This window comes from Rhinopithecus roxellana, chromosome 15, assembly GCF_007565055.1.
Source record: "Rhinopithecus roxellana isolate Shanxi Qingling chromosome 15, ASM756505v1, whole genome shotgun sequence".
Classification (NCBI taxonomy): Eukaryota; Metazoa; Chordata; class Mammalia; order Primates; family Cercopithecidae; genus Rhinopithecus; species Rhinopithecus roxellana.
The window spans coordinates 73,971,693-73,994,507 of record NC_044563.1 but is presented as its reverse complement, the minus strand read 5'-3'; the positions used below and the strand labels follow the sequence as shown (position 1 = coordinate 73,994,507).

Sequence of the window (22,815 nt, the reverse complement as noted above, 5' to 3'; positions counted from 1 at the left end):
GGAACAGATGTCCAGAGAAGGAGAGTGGTTTAGGCAAGGACACTCTGGCAAGGTACCATGATGCTGAGGAAAACTCTAAGGCCTCATCCCTCTGCTGTTTAGATTCTCACTCGATTTGGACACGCAGATCCTCATTTGTATTTCACATAGGCTCTTTCATGTTAGTGATTACATTGGGCCATGCCAGTTTAATATACCAACCAATAGAAATCCAGAGGAAGTACAGGGTGATCCAAAAAGCATCAATTTTGGAGTCCAGCACACTTGGCTTCAAATCCTGGCTCCATCACTTTAGCAAGGGTTAAATTCACTTTGACAACTTGTATAGATCTCCAGTCCTTAGTTTTCTCATCTGTAAAATGGTGACAATGTTTTGCTAGATGGTTATGAAGACTAAATAAAGAAGATGTATGGAAAGGCTCTAATGTAATACCCAGCACAAGGTGGGTGCAACAGCAACAACAAATTGCTGCAGCTATTACTGTGAGTGAGAATAAAAAGGGCTCTAAAGACATTTCAGCTCCTGTATTCAGACAGGGCTGTGGCTGCCTTTCATTCAGCAAACTGAGTTTCCTCCCACTGTAGTAAGGGAGGAAAAATATACCTGAGGTGGATTCAAGAGTTCGTTTTGGTTTTTTTTAAATGGAGTCTTGCCAGGCCAGAGTGCAGTGGTGCAGTCTCGGCTCACTGCAACCTCCGCCTCCTGGGTTCACACCATTCTCCTGCCTCAGCATCCTGAGTAGCTGAGACTACGCCACCACGCCTGGCTAATTTTTTGTATTTTTAGTAGAGATGGGATTTCACCATGTTAGCCAGGATGGTCTTGATCTCCTGACCTCGTGATCCGCCCGCCTCAGCATTCCAAATGCTGGAATTACAAGCATGAGCCACGGCGCTGGTCCTGGATTCAAGGGTTCTTAAGAGTACAGGCCAGGCACAGTGGCTTACACCTGTAATCCCAGCACTTTGGGAGGCCGAGGCGGGCGCATCACCTGAGGTCAGGAGTTGGAAACCAGCCTAGCCAACACAGTAAAACCTTGTCTCTACTCAAAACACAAAAATTAACCAGGTTTGGTTGTACACACCTGTAGTCCCAGCTACTCTGGAGGCTGAGACAGGAGAATCGCTTGAGTCCGGGAGGCAGAGGTTGCAGTGAGCCAAGATCATGCCACTGCACTCCAGCCTGGGCAACAGAGCAAGACTCCATCTCACCAAAAAAGAAAAAAGAAAAAAAAAAGAAGAGTTCTTACAAGTAGATGGCAAACATAAAACAAAATAAGTAGAATGTAATATAAATTAGGCTTGTGTTCTCGTATCTCTCAAACTTAGGCTAAGGTTTTGCATCTGCTTTTAGTGAGTGAGAAAGGGCAGTGGGGACATGGGTCCCAGTTATAATTTTAGATTTGCTACAATGCCTTAATTCTTTTATTGTTCATGCAATAAATCAAAGCTACTTATTGTCCAGCTTCCCTATGCCTAGGACATATTGTCTCTACCTTTTGCTGTGCCTCAGTTTTCCTGGGGATAACCTAGAAACAGAATGAATACCCACCTCCCCTGTGTGATAGAACAAGTGAGGACTTCTCTGAAATCGCATTGAGTTTCTCAAGGGGAAAGGCACTACTGGGCCAAAGGCATTATTAGCTAAGACCATGCTGTGCTTGAACATTTAAGGAACACGAGTTTAGGCTTGTTTCCCTGTGACTCGGTGCCTTTCTCCACCTTGTCCCAGAAAAAAAAGAATGTTCCTTTTCACGGGACGTCACACATTTAGCTTTGCAGTTTATGAGATTTTGTGTGAATTTTTTTTTCCCTTTAAGCTGATTTAACAATCCCACAGAAAACCTTCCTGGCTTGTTTGGAGAGGTGGTTTAAGTGTGTATGAGGCAGAGGAACAGGAAGAATAAGGAAGGAATCGGAGCAGGAAGATCTAGAACTGAAAGATGCTGGAGTAAGAATTAGAGAAACAAACAGGCGCCCTACATAAAAGGAGAATCAGAAATACAGCAGTACAAACGAGTTCTCTGCACACTCACTCTCATCCTCTGAAAAGAATCAGACCTTAAAGGCTCCTTTCTTTACAGATTTCCAGAAGGAGATTCTCCCTTCATAACATGTTCTGGTGTATCACCTTGGCATCAACGAGCCAATTAGTTCACAGGCCTACCCAGTGCAGGGTCCAGGGATCAGGGTCGGCTGGAAGGAAGGATGTGACCTGGGAGATCAGGTGCTCTGGTTCTGTAGAAATAATTATACCCGGCTCACGCCTGTAATCCCAGCACTTTGGGAGGCTGAGGCGGGAGGATCACCTGAGGTCGGGAGTTCGAGACCAGCCTGACCAACATGAAGAAACCCTGTCTCTACTGAAAATACAAAATTAGCTGGGCGTAGTGGCTCATGCCTGTAATCCCAGCTACTCAGGAGGCTGAGGCAGGAGACTCACTTGAACCTGGGAGGCAGAGGTTGCGGTGAGCTGAGATCACGCCATCGCATTCAAGCCTGGGCAACAAGAGCGAAACTCCATCTCAAAAAATAAATAAATAAATAAAGCCTCTTCGGTGCACAAGGCTCTGTCCTAAGGTGTTCTCTTAGATTGTCTCATTTAACTTTATAGTCTTAAGGATTATTTTATAGATGAGAAAACTGAAGCCAAAGTTAGAAATATGCAAGTGGAGACCAGAATACTTAGCATCCAACTAATGGCTCTGAGACCCTAGGAAACAGTGAAAGCTATTATAGCTGTCTCCGTCTTTGTGTCCCTTGTAAAACAAATAAGATAGGAAATATTTTCCTTACTATTGAGGTCTCCCACTATTAGTAACAAAAAATACTAAAATAAATGTTTTCTACAGCACCTTCATGCCTGTATCTGTGATGTTAATACATCCCAGGGAAGGAAGGCAAAAAGAAGAATAAATAGCCAACTGGCATGGCCTGTTTTTGGCCTAGGAGCTGTTTTGGAGCCCAAAGTAAGAACGTTTTCTCCATCTAATGAAAGCTGGCTACATGCTGACACAGACACTGATGTCTAGACATTTTTCTTTCAGGATCTTTGTTAAAACTCTAGGTTTAAAGACATCTCCTTTAAGGCAAGAACCATGTCTGGTTTAAAGAGCTAAGTTGGCCAGGCGTGGTGACTCACACCTGTAATCTCAGCAGTTTGGGAGGCCGAGAGAGGGGGATCACCTGAGGTCAGGAGTTCGAGACCAGCCTGGCCAACGTGGTGAAACGCTGTCTCTGCTAAAAATACAAAAATCAGCCAGGTGTGGTGGTAGCTGCCTGAAATCCTTGCTACCAGGAAGGCTGAGGCTTCAAGAGAATCACTTGAACCCAGGAGGCGGAGGCTGCAGTGTGCTGAGATCGTACCATTGCACTCCAGTCTGGGTGACAAGAGTGAAACTCCATGTCAAAATAATAATAATAATTCATAAATAAAGAGCTAAGTTACATAGAAAGGGGTACTTCCTTCCCTGAGCCTTCCTATAGGAGAGACACTCCACCTGGCCCATCTGTAACCCCCATGTGGAAGACTGGCTTTCCGTGAGCTGGGTTTCAAGTGTCTATCATGGTGACTATCAGATGAAGCAAGGGAAACTAGGTCCAAGTCCATTTATATAGCAGTTGGCCAGCGAGCCTTCAGGATTTCAGGTCAGTTTCCAAAAACGATACTTGAATCCTGATGGGAAATCTAGACATGCCTGAAGAAAAGTATGGAACCATTTCTAGCACCAGGCATACACCTGCAGTACTCTGAAGAGAGACATGCTCTCTGATAGGAATTCACATCTACTCAGGGCACATCGCCCTCTGGAGGTGTGCAGTATTAATGCAGAACACACAGTCCTGCCCTAAAGGCACTCAGGAGAATGGTGAGGCCTGGGGCTGACTCACCCTCTCTTCCTTTTTCAGACATTACAGGTCATCTACCCCTATACCCCACAAAATGATGACGAGCTGGAGCTGGTCCCCGGGGACTTCATCTTCATGTCTCCAATGGAGCAGACCAGCACCAGCGAGGGTTGGATCTATGGCACGTCCTTAACCACCGGCTGCTCTGGGCTCCTGCCTGAGAATTACATTACCAAGGCTGATGAATGCAGCACCTGGATATTTCATGGGTAAGCAGACACAAAGACCTTTATGCCATTTGAAGAATGTTGCTAAGGCAGACTGGATCCTGGATACACAGGGCAGCAGTAAATGGAGCCCATGGGAAGAAGGCCCTGTGAGTTCCAAACTTCCAGGAAAGGAGCTGACTTGAGGCATGGGAAAAATGCGAAATGAATTGCTCTGCTTCCCTCTGCCTGCCCCATTTGCCATCGTTGTCTGCTTGAGTTCCTGATCGGAGACTAAACCGAGGCTGCATGGGGTCCATCTCTTCTGGCTGAAGGGTGGCATCATCCCAGTGCTGCGTCTTCACTGCTTTAGGGTTTCTGTCCACCTTGTCCTGGGTCATGACTCAGGGTGGTCTGACTCCCCGAAGCAGCTGGGCAGATTACTACCCTGCCAGCCAGACCAATAGAGAAGGAGGTTTCAAGAGGCAGGAGCCCTAACTGTATCCTTCATTTGCTAAGTGACCCTGAGCAAGTCCCTAGACACAGCCCGTGCATGCCCAGACAACAAAGACCGCGTCTAAGGGAACAGGCAACTGCCAGACTGAAAAGGGATCCATTTCCCCCCTCCCCTCTGCCAGTCTTCTTTAGGGTAATAACTTTCCTCCCATCCCTCATTACTATTTTGCCCCTATTCCATACTGGTCCCGTGTTCAGTGGCCAACTTTGTCCCAATAGAGAAAACAGAAACAAAAGGCATCTTCTCTTCTTAGTTGGAGCAGCTCAAAGCCAGCGCTTCCCTGGCACACTGGGGCATCTAGCCAGGGCCTGCATGCTGGTTTGTTTTCCTCCCTCTTGTGTTTGTCATGTGGCAACATGGCTGAGAGGCAGAAGCCCTGAGCACCAGCTGCTTGGTGGCTAACATTGTTATTATCACCATAAAGGAGAAGCAGAGAGAAATGATTTCATCAAGTCTTTTGCCTGGAAGGAGAAAATAAAGGTCCCCTACCCTAGTGAGCCACAAACAGACAAACCACAAACCCAAAGATGGGAAATAATATTTTCTTCCTCAATAACCCCACCCAGCAATCCCTTCCCCTCTCTTTCACTCCGCTCCCACCTCAGCCCAGCCTGTGAGCCTGCAGAACTGGATGGCACAAAATTAGAGGTCAAAGTTGTCTCATGTTCCCCAAACATTTGCTTTTTCAGAAGTGCTTTAGAAGATCAAAATATATAAGCTGGGTTTCCAAAGTCTCCATTTTAACCCCTATAACAACAAGTAAAGCAAAACTGCATGAGTAAACTGAGAACTAAAAGATTATTTGCCTGACAAAGCATAGTTCTCAGATCTATTATTTTTTATTTTACAGTTCTTGGAGTTGCTGTTTTATCAGATCTCTTTCTTAAAAGTGGGTGTATGGCCAGGTGCGGTGGTTCACGTCTGTAATCCCAGCACTTTAGGAGGCCAAGGTGGGTGGATCACTTGAGGTCAGGAGTTCAAGACCTGCCTGACCAACATGGTGAAACCCCGTCTCCACTAAAAATAAAAAAAAAAAAATCAGCTGGGCGTGGTGGCACATGCCTGTAGTCCCAGCTACTCAGGAGGCTGAGGCAGGAGAATCACTTGAACCTGGGAGGTGGAGGTTGCAGTGAGCCGAGATCACACCACTGTACTCCAGCCTGGGCAACAGAGCAAGACTTCTCAAAAAAAAAAAGACTCTCAAAAAAAAAAAAAAAAAGAAAAAGTGGATGTATGTGAGAAGCAGTGCTGATCTCTTAGAGTTCACTCCATCCAAGCCCACTCTTCCCTAAATTACAGCTCAGGCCGACGTATAGGTGAACCTGAGTGACTTCAGTCAATGCGTCCCAGGAAGGTCTTTGTGTCATCTTTTATTTCAGAGATTACTAATGATGTCATGTCTGTGAGAACAATGTCTGAAATTAAACTAACAGCTTCCACAGCCAACTCCGTTCAAAGCAGGGAAATAAGTTAGGCATTAGTTTATTGTAATTAAGAATTTGAGACTGGATTCCAGTTGTCTTGGATTTAAACGATAACTCTACCACTTACCAGCTGTGTGGCCTTGGCCAAGTTGCATTACCTCTCTGAGCCTCTGTTTGCTCATCTAGAAAATGGAACTAATCATTGCACTTACCTCACAAGGTTGTTATGAAGACTGCAATGCCGAGCTTAGCTTTACATGGTTCAGAGTCTGGTGTATAGCGGTGACTATAAAATCACCATTTGCATAATGATGACTTTTTTCTATCTTGTGTTTGCCAACCCTCACTGAGTGCTCATCAAAGGAAATGTGTCTTCCATAAAAGCAATCCTGTAGATGAACTGCACTTTCCTATTTAACCCCAGAGGTTAAATGACTCAAGGAGGCAGAGCCCAGCTTCCTTGTAAGACAGATCTTCTCTCATTCCTAACCCAGGATAGACATCAGGAGGTAGAGCCCCAGGGGAATGGCAAGCATGGCCTGGCCGGCATGGTGGGAGTTGCCCAGGGGATCCAGGCAACAAGTCATGATTGGGGGTCAATGAGTTTAACAACACTCCCTGCCAAGTGCTTCTCAGTTCTCTGAGTCCCTCCTAAGGAAATATGTTCTCTCCACACTAACTTGAGTGTCTTACTTGGTTCTAAGTAAGGCAAGTTGAAGCCTCCTTGTGTTCTCTGAAGCTGGGTGAGCTGCCTGGCCGCTCGGGCTTAGCACAGGCCTGGCATGTTGCAGGGAGAAGCCAGCTCTCCTGATGCTTGAGATGTTCTGGATATTAGACCCGGCTTCCTCCCTCCACTGTTCTGAGCAAGAAGCATCTGACTATTGTCTTACTGGAACTGGCAGCTCCACACTGTCTCAGAGTGAGTCAGGTCCTTTGATTATAATGACAGTTAAGAAGGGAAAGAGGCTGGCATTCGTCTTGCCATGGGAGCCGAAGGAGGGAGAGAAGGCATCCTATCAGTATTTTCACAGCTGCAATAAAGTAAAGAAACAGACATGTACACGCAAGATGTCAGCACGATTCTAGGTAGCCAGACGTTTTGCACCCTGAAGCTTTGATGAGTCAGACAATAAAACTGGATTTTCTTTTTTTTTTTCTTTTTTTTTTTTTCTGAGATGGAGTCTCACTCTGTCACCAGGCTGGAGTACAGTGGTGTGATGTCAGCTCACCGTAACCTCTGCCTCCTAGGTTCCAGTGATTCTCCTGCCTCAGCCTCCTGAGTAGCTGGGACTTCAGGTGTGTGCCACCATGCCCAGATAATTTTTGTATTTTTAATAGAGACGGGGTTTCACCATGTTGACCAGGCTGGTCTTGAACTCCTGACCCCAGGTGATCCAACTGCCTCGGCCTCCCAAAGTGCTGGAATTACAGACGTGAGCCACCATGCCCAGCCAAACTGGATTTTCTTGAACTGTGTGATGTTTGGAAGGGTCTCAGTTTAAAATAAAGTAGAATAGCTGGTCTCTTATACCGTGTGAATGGCACAAGATTTCCTTGGGCTACAGTTACTTAAATTTTACCATAACAGGTTTCACTTGGCAACATATTCAGATGGACTGATGCAGGTTTCCTGGGTCCCACCCCTGACCTACCGAATCACAGCCTGTGAGGAGCAGAACCCCAGCATGAGTGTTTTTTTTTTTAAAGTCCCCTGGTGATTCTGATATGCATAAGTATTCAAAATCAGTTTTTCAGGGCATGAGACTTCTGAGACCTTCGTTTGTAAGTAGATAGAACTGAGTCTATCACTTCTAGTGAAAAAGCAGCCACTTCTGAAAGTGAACAGCGTGCTAAGATAGTTAAAATCACATAATTTTTGGAACAAAAATTTACCAAGAACCAGTTAGCTGTATTATATTTGTGAATATAAAAAGTTATTTTCTTTTCTTTTTTTTTTTTTTTTTTTTTTGAGACGGAGTCTCGCTCTGTCGCCCGGACTGGAGTGCAGTGGCCAGATCTCAGCTCACTGCAAGCTCCGCCTCCCGGGTTTACGCCATTCTCCTGCCTCAGCCTCCCGAGTAGCTGGGACTACAGGCGCCCGCCACCTCGCCCGGCTAGTTTTTTTTTGTATTTTTAGTAGAGACGGGGTTTCACCGTGTTAGCCAGGATGGTCTCGATCTCCTGACCTCGTGATCCGCCCGTCTCAGCCTCCCAAAGTGCTGGGATTACAGGCTTGAGCCACCGCGCCCGGCAAAAAGTTATTTTCAAAAATAAAATTCTGGGCCAGGTGCGGTGGCTCACGCCTGTAATCTCAGGATGACTTTGGGAGGCCAAGTGGTCAGATCACCTGAGTTCAGGAGTTCGAGACCAGCCTGGCCAACATGGTGAAACCCCATCTCTACTAAAAAGACAAAAATTGCTGGGCATGGTGACGCATGCCTGTAATCCCAGCTATTCCAGAGGCTGAGGCAGGAAAATCGCTTGAACCTGCGGGGTGGAGGTTGCAGTGAGCTGACATCGTGTCATTGCACTTCAGCCTGGGTGACAAAAGTGACACTCCATCTCTAAAATAAAATTCTGATAATACAATGTTAAAAGTGAATAATCCAAAACAGGTGGTAGCCCAGACAGGTTGTTAGGTCATCAGATGCAAGCCAGGAGTATTTGGAGCAAACTGGGATACATAGCTACCCAAATTGTAAAGAAGCAAGAAATCTATAAAATGTAAATGTTTCCCCTGGACTCTGCTCAGTGATTTCCAAAGATGTTCACTGGATTTGCCTAACAACCACATTTAAATTGCAATGTTTATTAGATGAAGCTTTGTGGAAGTCTTATTATTGACAATAATTTAAGCTTGGCAGGTTTTGACTGTCTTCCTTTCAGCAAGACTTCTTTTTAGGCTTCTGTAGCTATAGTGTTACACTCAGAAATGAGAGTTCTTGGCTCACAGCTCTAAACATCTGGTGAGAATGGTCTTCTCTGAAATAATTCTATTTGTAATCATCTTGTTGGAGGTGTGATTGAGGGGAGATAGGGTTTGGAGACTGAAGAGGGTAGAATAGGGGACTTTGGCACAAAGTTTCCTTGACTGTTAGGAGCCACTGGCTAAGTGGTGAAGATGGTGAAAATACCCCCCTATCACTCTTCACTTCAGATGGAAATTACCACGGGAAATATTAAAGGCAACAGGGATCATAGATTTCTTCTGAACCAGAAAAATAGCTGCAAACAAATAATTGATACGTTGTTATTCTTGAACTTGTCTTTGGCGTGAACCATGCATGGCTCAAAATCACTAGGACCCATCCCTGCCCAAAGGAATGAATATATCTGTCCTCAGTGCAGAAATCCATCTACCTCTAATTTATGTATTTACTTATTTTTATTTTTATTTCTTTTTGAGGTGGAGTTTCACCCTATCACCCAGGCTGGAGTACAGTGGTGTGATCTTGGCTCACTGCAACCTCCACCTCCCAGGTTCAAGCGATTCTCATACCTCAGCCTCCCGAGTAGCTGGGACTACAGGCACACACGACCACGCCCAGCTGATTTTTTGTATTTTTAGTAGAGATGGGGTTATGCCATGTTGGCCAGGCTGGTCTCGAACTCCTGACTTCAAGTGATCCACCTGCCCCAGCGTCCCAAAGTGCAGGTGTGAGTCACCACGCCCGGCCTACCTCTAATTTATTAACTGCAAGTCTTCAGTATAAAAGAAGGTATTCTTCCTTTAGGAATGGGACCACTCCTGCTCAGCTTCCCTCATCATTGTGCTACCCACAGAGGGCGCTGAGTTAATTCCCACACTCCTGTTGAGCCCAGGAGGAAGTGCTGATGACTGCTGGCCAGAGCATTAACACCTTCCTTATCTTCCTCTGCAGTTCTTATTCAATCTTAAATACATCATCGTCCAACTCTCTCACATTTGGGGATGGAGTATTGGAGAGGCGGCCGTATGAGGACCAGGGGCTCGGGGAGACGACTCCTCTTACTATCATCTGCCAGCCCATGCAGGTAAGGCCGATTGTTAGGGTCACACCCCCAACTCTAACCAGGATTCACTAAGAACCTATTTATTAAGAATTAGGCATTGCCCTTGCTATCTCCAAAGGTTCCATGATCTCTTGGGAAGAAAGTACACCAAATTATAAAAGATATACAAAAATTCAAGGCTAGGAAGAGTCAGATAAACAGTACTGACAGTTACTTCCAACATTTGAACCTAGGCTCATAAGGAAGGTTGTTCCACAGACATAGGAGGAAATTTTCTCTCTAAAGTAGGAATAATGCCCATAATTGTATCTGTTTTGTAATTTGTTACAAAGATTAAAGAAAATAATAAAATAAGGCTGGCACAATAACTGGCATATAATGAATGCTCAGTATGTGTTAACTTTTTCAAGAAAGGTTGGAGATGGAAGGAGGCAGGAAGTTGTTGTTGAACAGTACAAATAGAGGCAAGCTGAAAGTTCAAGCATGTTGAGGATCAAGAGAGTAGACCATTGTGGCTAGAGCCCAGGATTTGAATTAAGGAACAACAGGAAAAGAGATGAGAAGGATCATGCCACCATTCCACATATTAGCCTTGTCAGGGCAACTAGAAGCAAATGTGAAGTGCTGGCCAGCACTAAGGAAACGGGAAAAGCTGACTATATCAGAAAGAAGGAATGTAGAAACATCTGTAAGGTTCCATGCAGCAGTTATAGAAGCCAAAGTCATTTGGACAGGCCTTTGACTCAGTTTGCCTGCGTCATCACCCAGAGGTTGCAGTTGTCTCATTTTGGGGATCACCAACATATATATAGTCAGACAGCAGAGCCCACGTTGTGATTAGAATAGGAAAACAGGGTCTCATTGCTGGAGTGGACCATGGGGACCACGTGGTCTGACCACACACTTTAGAGAAAAGGTAGACACATTTGTGATCACAGAAGCCCTCACTCCCTGAAGAAGTTGATGAATTGCCCCTTCTTGGGGGGGAAGATGTCCCACTAGATGGCTGTCTCTACATGAATGGCTAGTTTTACCTCTGAGCTGTAACTGAAAGTGTACGGCATGTTTTAGTAATGGCCAAATGCTACTCCTACAAAGGGCAGCTGTAGCAACAATAATGCCCTTTTCACAACCCTTCTCATTTTATAAAGACATGCAGTTTATCTTATTTGAGCCTCAAAATAACTTATGAGGTCTGTAGGATGAGTCTTACTGTCCTCACCTAGTCATACCTTGGCAGAACTTTGGTAGTAGAGCTCAGCTCACCTGGCACCTGGCTCCAAGACATGTCCACTTTGCCATGTGAGTCTTCACTAATATCCTTTCTTTCTCTATAGCCGCTGAGGGTCAACAGCCAGCCCGGCCCCCAGAAGCGATGCCTCTTTGTGTGTCGGCATGGTGAGAGGATGGATGTTGTGTTTGGGAAGTACTGGCTGTCCCAGTGCTTCGATGCCAAAGGTGAGTTGTTGGTGGGCCTGCTCAGCACTGCCATACCCATAGTGGCCTCTAGGGGGCACAGTCATGCTACAGTTATCCGGATGGAGTCATTTATAATTTTGTGTACTATAGAAAATGTCTGTTATCTTTAAGCCCCTCCTGATTGTCTTGAGCTTTAGGGAAGAAGTAAGTGTTCTTGTCCCCATTCTATAAACTTAGATACCAGGACCAAAGAAGACAGATGTCTTGCCCAAGGCCATATGGCAAAGTCAGCAGCAGCAACGTGCCCTAATCCCATGGCCAGAGCTCCTGCCATTAAACCTCCCTGGCTCGCTCGGTTCCATTTTCACTTGAGTGGCGTTTGAAGCTACGGAGGCTTACCTAACCAGGGAATCTCACCTGCCTTAGGATGCATGGTTATTACCTTCACTGAGAAACTACCTCATGTCACTTTTGTCAGTAGAATGGAAGAGTGAATTCCAAGTCACTTTATGAAACAAGGTATCAGCCTTGATATTTTCTATCAGCTCCAGAGAGCTCAATGTGATCTCTTTGGCCAAGAAGGAATGGGGGTGGAGAGTGTCAGGATCAGTAAGGGAGTCCCAAGTAAACAAGAAATGTATGTATCCCCTGTCTAACCTTTTTATTTTTCAGGCCGCTACATCCGGAGCAACCTGAACATGCCTCATAGTTTACCTCAGCGGAGTGGTGGTTTCAGAGATTACGAGAAAGATGCTCCCATCACTGTGTTTGGATGCATGCAAGCGAGACTAGTGGGTAAGTATCCTGGAGTGACTGTACTGCAGGCATTTCTTGCCTCCTCCTTCAAAACGCTGGTACCATGGATATGCGGGACCCTTCCTGGGGGCTTCTATAACTTTCCTACAAGTAATAAATTTCCTCAATTCAAAAGGAACTTACTACACAACCACTAAGTTTAGGACACTGTGCTCAGCCCTGGGTTGGTTGACCAAAGTGAATGAGGTGTGGTCCTTATTGAGGACCTTGTGATCCAGTAATGGCTTGGGTTACTGTGCTCACTGTTGGAGGAAGCAGACAGGTCAGCCTCTAGTTCAAGACAGCAGCATCTGCCAGCATGGCTGTGGAAGAGGACAAGAGTGAAGAAGACGGACCCTGGACTTGCTGAATTTATAAAGGCCAACTGATCCTTTGAAGATGCCCAGCGCTTTGCAAGCCCATTCCATTACTGCCACGGGGAGATAGTACTTTCCTGTTCAGTCACTTAGCAGATATGTAGTGCTCACTTACCTTGTGCAAGGTGTTGGACTAGGGGAACCCAAGTGTGAGTCAGGGAAACAAACTTATGTGTGGATAAATATCATACAATATGATATACATAGAGCTATGCGTGGTCACAGAATATTACGGGAACACGAAAAGACATCTAAGAGGTGAAGAGGTGAGCTGGGAGCTGAAGTGGAAGTTAGCTGGGCAAAGAAGGAGCAGGAGTGAGGAAATGGCATTCTCGGTGGGAGGGACCACATAAACTGTCTGAGGCTTGAGAAACAGCCTTAGGAATACAGGGGAAACCAAGTGCCTTGTGTCTAGAGTATAAATTGCAAGGCAAGGCAGAGATGAGGCTGGCAAGATGGATAAAGGCAAGTTCATGGAAGACCTTGATCACCGTATGAAGGTGCTCGGATTTAATCCAGTAGACAAAATAACTGGTTTCCAGGCCCGGCGTGGTGGCTCTCACCTACAATCTAGCACTTTGAGAGGCTGAGTCAGGAGGATTGCTTGAGACCTGGAGTTTGAGGCTGCAGCGAGGTATGATCGCACCCCTGCACTCCAGCCTGAGTGACAGAGCAAAACCGTATCTCTGAAAATTAAATTAAGAATAATAATAAATTTTTTTAAAGAAGTGGATTTTATGAGGATAGCATTAAAGTATGAGGTGTTGGGATTTATCTCTGGTGTCTAAGAATATGACATGTTGAGATTTTGGTTAGCACAGAAAATTAAAACAAGACCTAATATTCATAAAATAAATCCTCTTTCACAAACTCGAAGCCAAAGTATTGTCCTGTTTCTTAATATCTCCTAGCTAAAGGCTTTACCACTTGTTAGCACCAGAGGGAAGGGAAAGAAAAGACAAGAAGGGCTCTGTCACTTCCTCTCACAGGACACCGATGAGGGGTTTTGTTAGAAACTAACGAAGGCTGACACTACTGGCTCTATGTGAGCCCCAGTTAGGAAAGAAGGGTTTACAGGGGCGTACTGCTTGGCCCCCTCTCACGCTGCGAATCGAGGTGAGACTGAGTAAATCCATCAGACTGATTCTTCTGTGGTTTTCTTGGCAGGCGAAGCCTTATTAGAGAGCAGTACCATTATCGATCATGTCTACTGCTCCCCGTCCCTTCGCTGCGTTCAGACTGCTCACAATATCTTGAAAGGTAAGACTTGCAGGTTGACAAAAACAAGTAGTCCATCCCTCTGTTTCTAGGCAGCCCCACACATAAATTACTTAGAGTCATGGGACATTTGCCAGTTGAAAACTTCGAATTTGGAATGAAGCAAGGATTCTTTCAGAAGGCGATCTTTGCCCAAGTCACAAAAACATACTCTGGCAGCCTAAGTGAAATAAAAGGAAGTATACTAATCATGTTTTCTTTGAGAATTTAAAGCGCTCTTGGATGAATTATAGGCTTGCAAAATGTTCAGCGCTTATAGAGTGTGATCCTTTCTTTACACTTAATAGTCAAATAACTTTCCTGTTTTGATCTGTTGTTTGCCTCCTGTGGTGCTCCTAGGAGCCTCAAATCTTAATCATCATTTTTTCTTTACTTAATTGGAAAGACTTTAAAAGCACCATTGCTACCAAGATACTCAACTTTTACCCTAAAATCTGTGGAAGCATGAGTTACAGGTATCTCCATTCTCATTTCATGGGAAGGAAAACTAAAAGGAACAGGATTAGACTGTTTACTTCTACCAAAGAAATGAATGAGCCAGAAATAAAAGCCAACAAAGAACTTGACACTACATCTGAATCTTCTGTCCTTTAACCTTAAGTAAACCTTTTCACTACCAGAAGGCATTTATGTATTAAATTTGCACAGAACAACTGGACTACATGCAATATGACGATAACTAAGCAGGGACCATTTCTAGGAAGCCAGCTACACTACAGTAAAACAGAGGGCTTCTGCACTGCTGCTAGTAAATGTTCAGCATTCGATTTTCTGATAGAGAAAATGAATAATTTACATGATATTCAAACACGATGTTGGATACTCAGAAACTATCAGAATTTTCTTGGTAACACCATCATGGAATTTGCTTTAGAAAGAGGAATTATGGGGGCCAGGCGCCTCAGCCACCGAGGTGGGCAGTTCACGAGGTGAGGAGATCGAGACCATCCTAGCTCACACAGTGAAACCCTGTCTCTACTAAAAATACAAAAAAAAAAAAAAAGAAAGAAAGAGCTGGGCATGGTGGCAGGTGCCTGTAATCCCAGCTACTCGGGAGGCTGAGGCCAGAGAATCACTTGAACCCAGGAGGCAGAGATTGCAGTGAGCCAAGATTGGGCCACCGCACTCCAGCCTGGGTGACAGGGCGAGACTCCCTATCAAAAACAAAAAAACAAACCAAAAAAAAAAAAAAAACAGAAAAAAGAAAGAGGAATTATGGTAGTCACAGAATTGAATAAATTTTCTTTTTTTGAGATAGAATCTCACTGTGTCACCAAGCCTGGAGTGCAGTGGCACAATCTTGGCTCACTACGACTTTCGCCTCCAGGGTTCAAGTGATTCTCCTGCCTCAGCCTCCTGAGTGCTGGGACCACAAGTACATGCCACCACACCCTGCTAATTTTTGTGTTTTGGGTAGAGATGGGGTTTCACCATGTTGGCCAGCCTGGTCTCAACTCCTGACCTCAAGTGATCCACCCTTCTCAGCCTCCCAAAGTGTTGGGATTACAGGTGTGAGCTACCGAACCCAGCCTTGAATAAATTATATGGACAATAACTTGTGGCTTTTTTCCTTAAGTCAGATATGACTTAAAGCCAGCATACATCCTGGGAGTATGGCAGGAGTATTAAACTCATGTGTTAGTAATGCACAAAAATTAAAAACCTTGTCCAAATCCACATGCTTCCACTTCTGTTTAGCTATGTATAGCAGCCAGTAGGAAAGAGAATAACTGATTTATCAGAATTTTTATAACAATTTGGCCTGAGAATATAGAGGCACTTCCTTCATCTTCACTGTATTTTACCCCTAAGGTTTACAACAAGAAAATCACTTGAAGATCCGTGTAGAGCCCGGCTTATTTGAGTGGACAAAATGGGTTGCTGGGAGCACGTTACCTGCATGGATACCTCCATCGGAGTTAGCTGCAGCCAACCTGAGTGTTGATACAACCTACAGGTAAGCCTGGGAAACTGCTGCTTACTGAGGCCAGTGTGGAAGTGCTTTCTGCACTAGCACTAGGCCAGGTTCATGAAGGAGACAGGGCTGGACATCACCTACAGGCAGTTGTCCAGTAGTGGTGGAAATCGAGCTGTGATTTTAGAAATCAAAACTGGAGAAAAGCCAGCATTTTTTTCATATTTGACATTAGTGTGGATTAGATTCTCCAGCCTCACCCCCGTGTTGGATATTTCTGACTTTATTATACCTGCTTCAGTGTAATAAAACCATTTTGCATTCCAGCAATAAGCACCAGCTAATGATGATGCAGTTGAGAAGATTAGAGCAATAAGGAAGATGACGATGTCTTACAGTTTCTACATTTAATTTTTCAAAGCATTTTTAAATCTCTGTATTATCTTTGTTTATTATTGCTATATCCCCAGAATGTAGGTAAACCATTTTTATATATGAGAGAGTTCAAATAACTTGTCTAAAAGTATTTATACATTTAGTGACCACATATAACAATAATAACCTTTATTCATCATTTTCCACATGTCCAGCCCCATGCAATCTTCTGGGCAGTCATCCCATTCCTGTTCCTTTCCTTTTTCCATTAGACCCAACTGTGCTGGGATTTTTAAAAAGTGTTTGTAGATTGCTCACAGCTGAATAATCCGCATGTACACAATTAAGAATTAATAATAGGGGCCGGGCGCGGTGACTCACGCCTGTAATCCCAGCACTTTGGGAGGCCGGGCTGGGTGGATCACAAGGTCAAGAGATCGAGACCACCCTGGCCAACATGGTGAAACCCCATGTCTACTGAAAATATAAAAATTAGCTGGGTGTGGTGGTGCGTGCCTGTAGTCCCAGCTACTTGGGAGGACTGAGGCAGGAGAATCGCTTGAACCCAGGAGGCGGAGGTTTTGCAGTGAGCCGAGATCGTGCCACTGCACTCCAGCCTGGTGACAGAGTGAGACTCCGTCAAAAAAAAAAAAGAATTAAAAATAACAAGTGGTCAAGATAAGCAGAACTTTCTTATGTGATATCTGTTGACCTTTCATTTCAAATACCTACCCAAACCACAAATAAAGCAATGTGCATTTCTAGCTAAGGTAATAAAGAATATCTTCTTTTTCCATACTCATTTTTTCTGCTCAGCAAATAAGACCTCAGATGACCCCATTAACTAGTTATGTGCTGCTGCTTCTTGTCTGAAAGGAATTAGCATTGCTCAAAAATAAGATTAGATCGATCAACAGGATCCCCTACGAATACGCTTCACATTTTGTCCTATCCCCTTTCTGGCCACCGTTTTTCTGCTCTTTGCAGGCAATTAGCAATAAATTGTTGTCCCCATGCAACAGCCAGCATCCCTTTGACCTGGAAAGAGGGGGAGTTGCCACCAACATTGGTTAAGCGACTTTCATCATTCACCACCAGTCCCACCCAGACCAATTTGGGTCAACTATGTCTTTGATATTCCCTTTAGGTGTGTTCTGCCATTGCCTCCCAAGCTGCCTTACAAGGGTCTCCAGAATCATCCTACCTGAGCCTGTCAATGTACACTCAGATACACACCCCACCAGCAGTGTGAGCAGAAGGATGAATGCCAGGAACTTGGGGATCAGGACACAGTCCTTATCCCAGATTGCCTTTTCCTCTCCGGCAAATCAGAATTCAATTCAACCATTTTCTTTTTGGTGAGGGAATTGGGGGAGGAGATGAAGCCCCTAATTTGAAAAATCAGTTGAGAAAGCCAAATTGTAAGCATGTGAAAGGGACAGCCCTGGAGTTTAATTCCCTGTGAAATTAATGATGCCAAATGAACAAACCTTTAGAAGCAAGGAAGTGGTGCCCAAATGATTGAAGACACATGGTGACAGGCAGAAGGGCTAGCCCTGAGAGCCAGGGTAGTGTGAGTCAGGCAGGCTCTGCTGAAAGAGCCCTGTCACCTTGCAACAGGGGTAGGAAGAGAACAGGAGGGAGGTGGGACTGAAAGCCAAGTTAGGGAAGCTAACCAGGCTGGTGACTAATATCGAAGCATCATCCACAGGCAGGAAGACCAGCCTAGGGCCTGGGGGATTGAAAAGCAACCCTAGCCTTGAGGAGCTGGGCCAGAGGAGCAAGGCAGAAAAAACAAACTCCACACCAGCTGGGTGGGGCTTCAGAATGGGGCATGGGACTGGGGCAGGGGACTGGGGGAGGGCATGGATCTGGAGTGTTAGAGGGGAAACAAATCAAACTTTGGTGTGAGGCTCAAAGCACAGGCCTGTGCTTACAACCTGGACCACAGCAAGGTGGGGAGCAGAGAGTGTATGGGGGAGGATACTGTTTCGGGGATGCCACCTGACTTCCAGAGCACCGTATTCCAGGTTGAGTGGGTGGTGGGAAGGCCACCTGACTCTGAGGACAGTACAGGGCCTGCAGGTGTGGCTAGCAGCATGACATGACCTGCTGACGGGGTGAGGAAGCTCTGACTCAGGCCAAGCCCATCAGGGCTCCAGACACTGGAGTCATTCACAGGCTCCACTTAAAGGTGCTGGGAGAAGCCATAGGCAAGAACTGATCAGGAGGAACCAGATTCCAGTACGTCTCCCGCTCTTCACCTACATAAATCTCACACATTACATGGTCTCACCCTTGAAATGACTGCCTGGGCCATACAAAGTGGCCTTTTGTCACTGTGGGGAGGGGACAGGCCTGGGAGATCAGGTGACATAAATGGAGATGGAACTGGGTGAGAGGTGGGGATGGAGAGAGAAAAAGAGGAGGAAGAGCTTGCTCCAGAACAATGAGGTGCAGCCCCAACAAGTGGTGATTCAGATCTCTACCTATCCCCCAGGGTGTTGTGGGACTCAGAAGGCTGTTTCCTAGGAGAAACATGCATGCTGAGAGAATGCAAGCTTCCTTCAAGTGGAATGGCATCCTTCCTCTCTGGACAGTAAGCCTATGTGCACAGAAGGGCAGGCTTAACAAGGGCACTGTCAGAAGCTGTGTGTGGAGGATAGGCTCACAGGCCAGACCCCAGACTCAGGTTCAAATCCAGGTTCTAAGAGTCGCTAACGGTGTTAGCATAGGCAAGTCAGCTGCAGCCTTTCTGAACTTCTGTTTTGTCATCCATAAACAGTATTTACAAAAGCATTGCTGGGAGGATTAGACAGAAGGAATGCAAGTAGGATGCTTGCACAGAGCCTGACACATACAGGAACCTCAGTAAATATTTTCAGTGCTAATAGTAGCAGTAATAGTATATTCTGATCCAGAGGCCATGTGAATTCATTTTGAGAACTTACCACACCTCCACCAGGCACTAAACACCCAGCAGTGAAAGACAAAATATGAAAACTGACAAAGTAAGAAAATTGAAATGACATAGTTGTACCCAGAAAACAAGATAAACATCTTGTGGACCAGAAACTCTACATAGTTAAGCAGGGCGGAGGCAAGCAGAGGTGGGCCCCAAGGGCATTGGCGACTGGGTTTGAAGACATGCAGGGGCAGCAGGACAGGAAGCCTAGCTTTGATCATCCTCTTCCATGCTGTGTTAGTTCGTTTCACGCTGCTGACAAAGATATACCTGGGACTGGGCAATTTACAAAAGAAAGAGGTTTAATTGGACTTATACTTACACGTGGCTGGGGAAGCCTCACAATCATGCCGGAAGGCAAGGAGGAGCAAGTCACGTCTTACATGGATTGCAGCAGGCAAAGAGAGAGCTTGTGCAGGGACCTCCCCTTTTTAAAACCATCAGATCAGCAGGGTGCAGTGGCTCACGTCTGTAATCCCAGCACTTTGGGAGGCTGAGGTGGGTGGATCATCTGAGGTCAGGAGTTCAAGACCAGCCTGGCCAACATGGTGAAACCCTGTCTCTACTAAAAAAAAAACAAAATGAACTGGGCATGGTGGTGCATGCCTGTATTCACAACTACTCGGGAGGCTGAGGCAGGGGACTCGCTTGAACCCAGTGGGTGGAAGATGCAATGAGTCGAGATCAAGCCATTGCACTCCAGCCTGGGCAACAAGAGTGAAACTCCATCTCAAAAATAAAAAACAAACAAAAATAACAAAAAATAAAATAAAAGTAAAATAAAAAATAAAACCATCAGGTCTCGTGAGACTCACTATCACGAGAACAGCACAGGAAAGACCTGCCCCCATGATTCAGTTATCTCCCACCAAGTCCCTCCCACAACATGTGGAAATTCAAGATGAGATTTGGGTGGGGGACAGCCAGGCCCCCAGGCCGGTAGGGGACACACAGTATCACATGCCTTTGTAGATTGTATAGTAATTATCATTTACATCACTAGCCTCTTCACCCCCAACCACAGACAGAGAACTTCTCCAGCACAGAAATTGGGTTGTCTTCATCTTTATGCTCTGCACTTCTCCTTGTGCCAAGTGTGTGGTCTGTGTTCAAAATAAGAGAGAAATAAAAGGAAAAGACTGGTGAAGTTTTATAAACTCACCAAGAATCAGATGGACCGAATATCTGCTTTTAAAACCTATCCTTGCAGCTCTTGAAGAGAGGCCTGGGAAATCCCCGCTGATGTAAATAGGTTGAGGGTTCCCATCTCTGCTTTGCTTTGTATTAGCTATGTGACTGGGACCATCAATCAAGGGCTTATATGTTATCCTGTGAGTGAGACTTGCATTGAATGTCTCATTTTTCACCTGGTCACTGTGACGCCATACACGTAGCTGTTATTTCTGTACATTTCCACTCCATGTTCATACAGTGGAAATACCCTTCCCTATACCTTTCTCCTTTCTAGGGAAATGGATAAGCAAACAGATCTATGGGATCTTTAGAAAGCCCTTGAAATAAAAGTTTAGAGCGATATCATCCTTTGTCTCAAGATCAAAATGTTTTCATTTCCTTTGTTCATTTTTCTATTACAGACCTCACATTCCAGTCAGCAAATTAGTTGTTTCAGAATCCTATGATACTTATATCAGTAGAAGTTTCCAAGTAACAAAAGAAATAATAAGTGAATGTAAAAGTAAAGGTAAGTGGTTATTACTCTGAACTCCATCTTTACGTACGTGATTATTTCTCTATAATGGTTAATAGGCTATTCAAGATGTTTCAACTTGCTTTGGCTAACCAAAGAAATGTATTTCCAGATTTTCTTCCAGATACTTTTACATTAAATGTGTAATATTCTCTGAGTACCTAAAATGGTAGATATTCCAGGGGTTTATACCAGACTTAACTACTATTCTTAATAACTTAAATTCTGCATTATAGCTATTCTTCTTGCACCCTGTGAGATTCCCTCTGATAATTTCCAAAAGCTCTAGCATGCCACTGTTTTGCCTATAATTGATCCAGCAGCATGCACACCTACACACAACACACCTACACAGACACACACACCTTCCCTGCTATCACCAAGAGCAGTGTTCTGTAAGGCTCAAGTGTGTTTGCTATTGAATTTTCTAAACATTGAGCTCAAATATTTAATATGTAAGATTGTTCACTATAAATTTTTTAGTGAAAAAGACAGATTGCAAAAAAAGTCTGGACATTCTCTTCATCTCTTTTTTTTTTTTTTAAGTTAAAATACTTATATTCAAACAGTAGACAGCCATGAGCAACAGTATTATGGATGATGCCTACCTTCTAGTTTTCATTGATCAGCCACTCACTGGCATAAAGGTACACAACATGTTCTATCAACCAGAAAGTCTCAAGTGCTCACAGTTCTACAGTGGGAATGTTTAAAACTATATTAGAAGGAGTAACACAGAGAGCCCTATGGACCTACAGTAGTTCTGTATCTTGATTGTCATGGTATTACACAAAGCTACACATATGATAGAATTGCATGAACTGTATCATCACGTACACACAAACTACTGCTTACACGCCTGCTAAAATCTGAATACGCTGTGTGTATTGCACCAGCATCCATTTCCTGGGTCTGATACTGTACCAGAATTATGTAAGATGTTACCATTGGAGGGGGCTGGAAGGAAGGGTTCATGGGACCTTGCTGGTATATATGTATATGTATTGTATGTAACCCTCTCATAAGTCAATAATAATAATAATTATTATTATTACTGAGACAGGGTCTTGCTCCTGTCACTCAGGCTGGAGTGCAGTGATGCAATCATGACTCACTATAGCCTCAATCTCCTGGGCTCAAGTGATCCCCCCACATCAGCCTCCCAAGTAGCTGGAACTACAGTCATAGGTCACCACACCCAGCTAATTTTCTTTTAATTTTCTGTAGGGACAGGGTCTCACTATGTTTCTCAGGCTGCTCTCAAACTCCTGAGCTCGAGTGATCCTCCCTCCTCGTTCTCTCAAAGTACTGGAATTACAGGGATGAGCCACCACACCTGGCCTCATACATCTGTAACTATTTTAAGATAAAATGTTTTCTTTAAAAAAATTAGGCTGCCTTATCAATAACAAAGCACTTACAAAATATTGCTCAGGCAAATTGTCTTCTTCTTGAGTGTGTTTGCTCCCCTCCAGAGCATTTAGTTAGCTTCCAGTATTTGCAGTTTCCATGTCTTTATAGAAACAGTCTTCCCATTCCTTGCCATTTTCCCCCAGGAAATAACATCCTGATTGTGGCCCACGCATCTTCCCTTGAAGCTTGTACCTGCCAACTTCAGGGCCTGTCACCTCAGAACTCCAAGGACTTCGTACAAATGGTCCGAAAGGTAATTCATTCTTGCTCTTTGGGGTCCGTGATGGCTAGTAGTTTGAGGTCAGCACAGTGACTGGCTGATTACTAAGTTCTTTGAAGCATGTGTTTATGCTGAGCTGGGAATATTCATTTATTGATTCACTCAACCAAGACGTATTGAGTGATACTCTGTGCAGGGCACTTTATTAAGCCTTGTGTTAGAAAAACAATGTATTAGAGCTAGTTCTAGCTTCTAAGAGCTAAAATGTAGGAAGCAGCTAGGAATTATAAGCAAATTGTCTGGATTTCCCTGAGGGACCTTCTTTGAATTTCCCGGAGGGAATTTGGGTTGGATCAATAGA

The 22,815-nt window shown here is 44.6% G+C and overlaps 1 protein-coding gene across 1 annotated transcript in view; it reads left to right on the top strand.

The window, feature by feature from the left end:
• The window catches only part of UBASH3B (ubiquitin associated and SH3 domain containing B), a 38,362-nt gene that overhangs the window by 9,484 nt on the left and 6,063 nt on the right, over nucleotides 1-22,815 (top strand). The window contains exons 5-12 of the mRNA XM_030918372.1: nucleotides 3,910-4,118; nucleotides 9,878-10,010; nucleotides 11,327-11,447; nucleotides 12,081-12,203; nucleotides 13,748-13,840; nucleotides 15,671-15,815; nucleotides 20,709-20,815; nucleotides 22,378-22,487. Coding sequence (XP_030774232.1) covers nucleotides 3,910-4,118; nucleotides 9,878-10,010; nucleotides 11,327-11,447; nucleotides 12,081-12,203; nucleotides 13,748-13,840; nucleotides 15,671-15,815; nucleotides 20,709-20,815; nucleotides 22,378-22,487 — 1,041 coding nt within the window. The remainder of the gene's footprint in view (nucleotides 1-3,909; nucleotides 4,119-9,877; nucleotides 10,011-11,326; nucleotides 11,448-12,080; nucleotides 12,204-13,747; nucleotides 13,841-15,670; nucleotides 15,816-20,708; nucleotides 20,816-22,377; nucleotides 22,488-22,815) is intronic.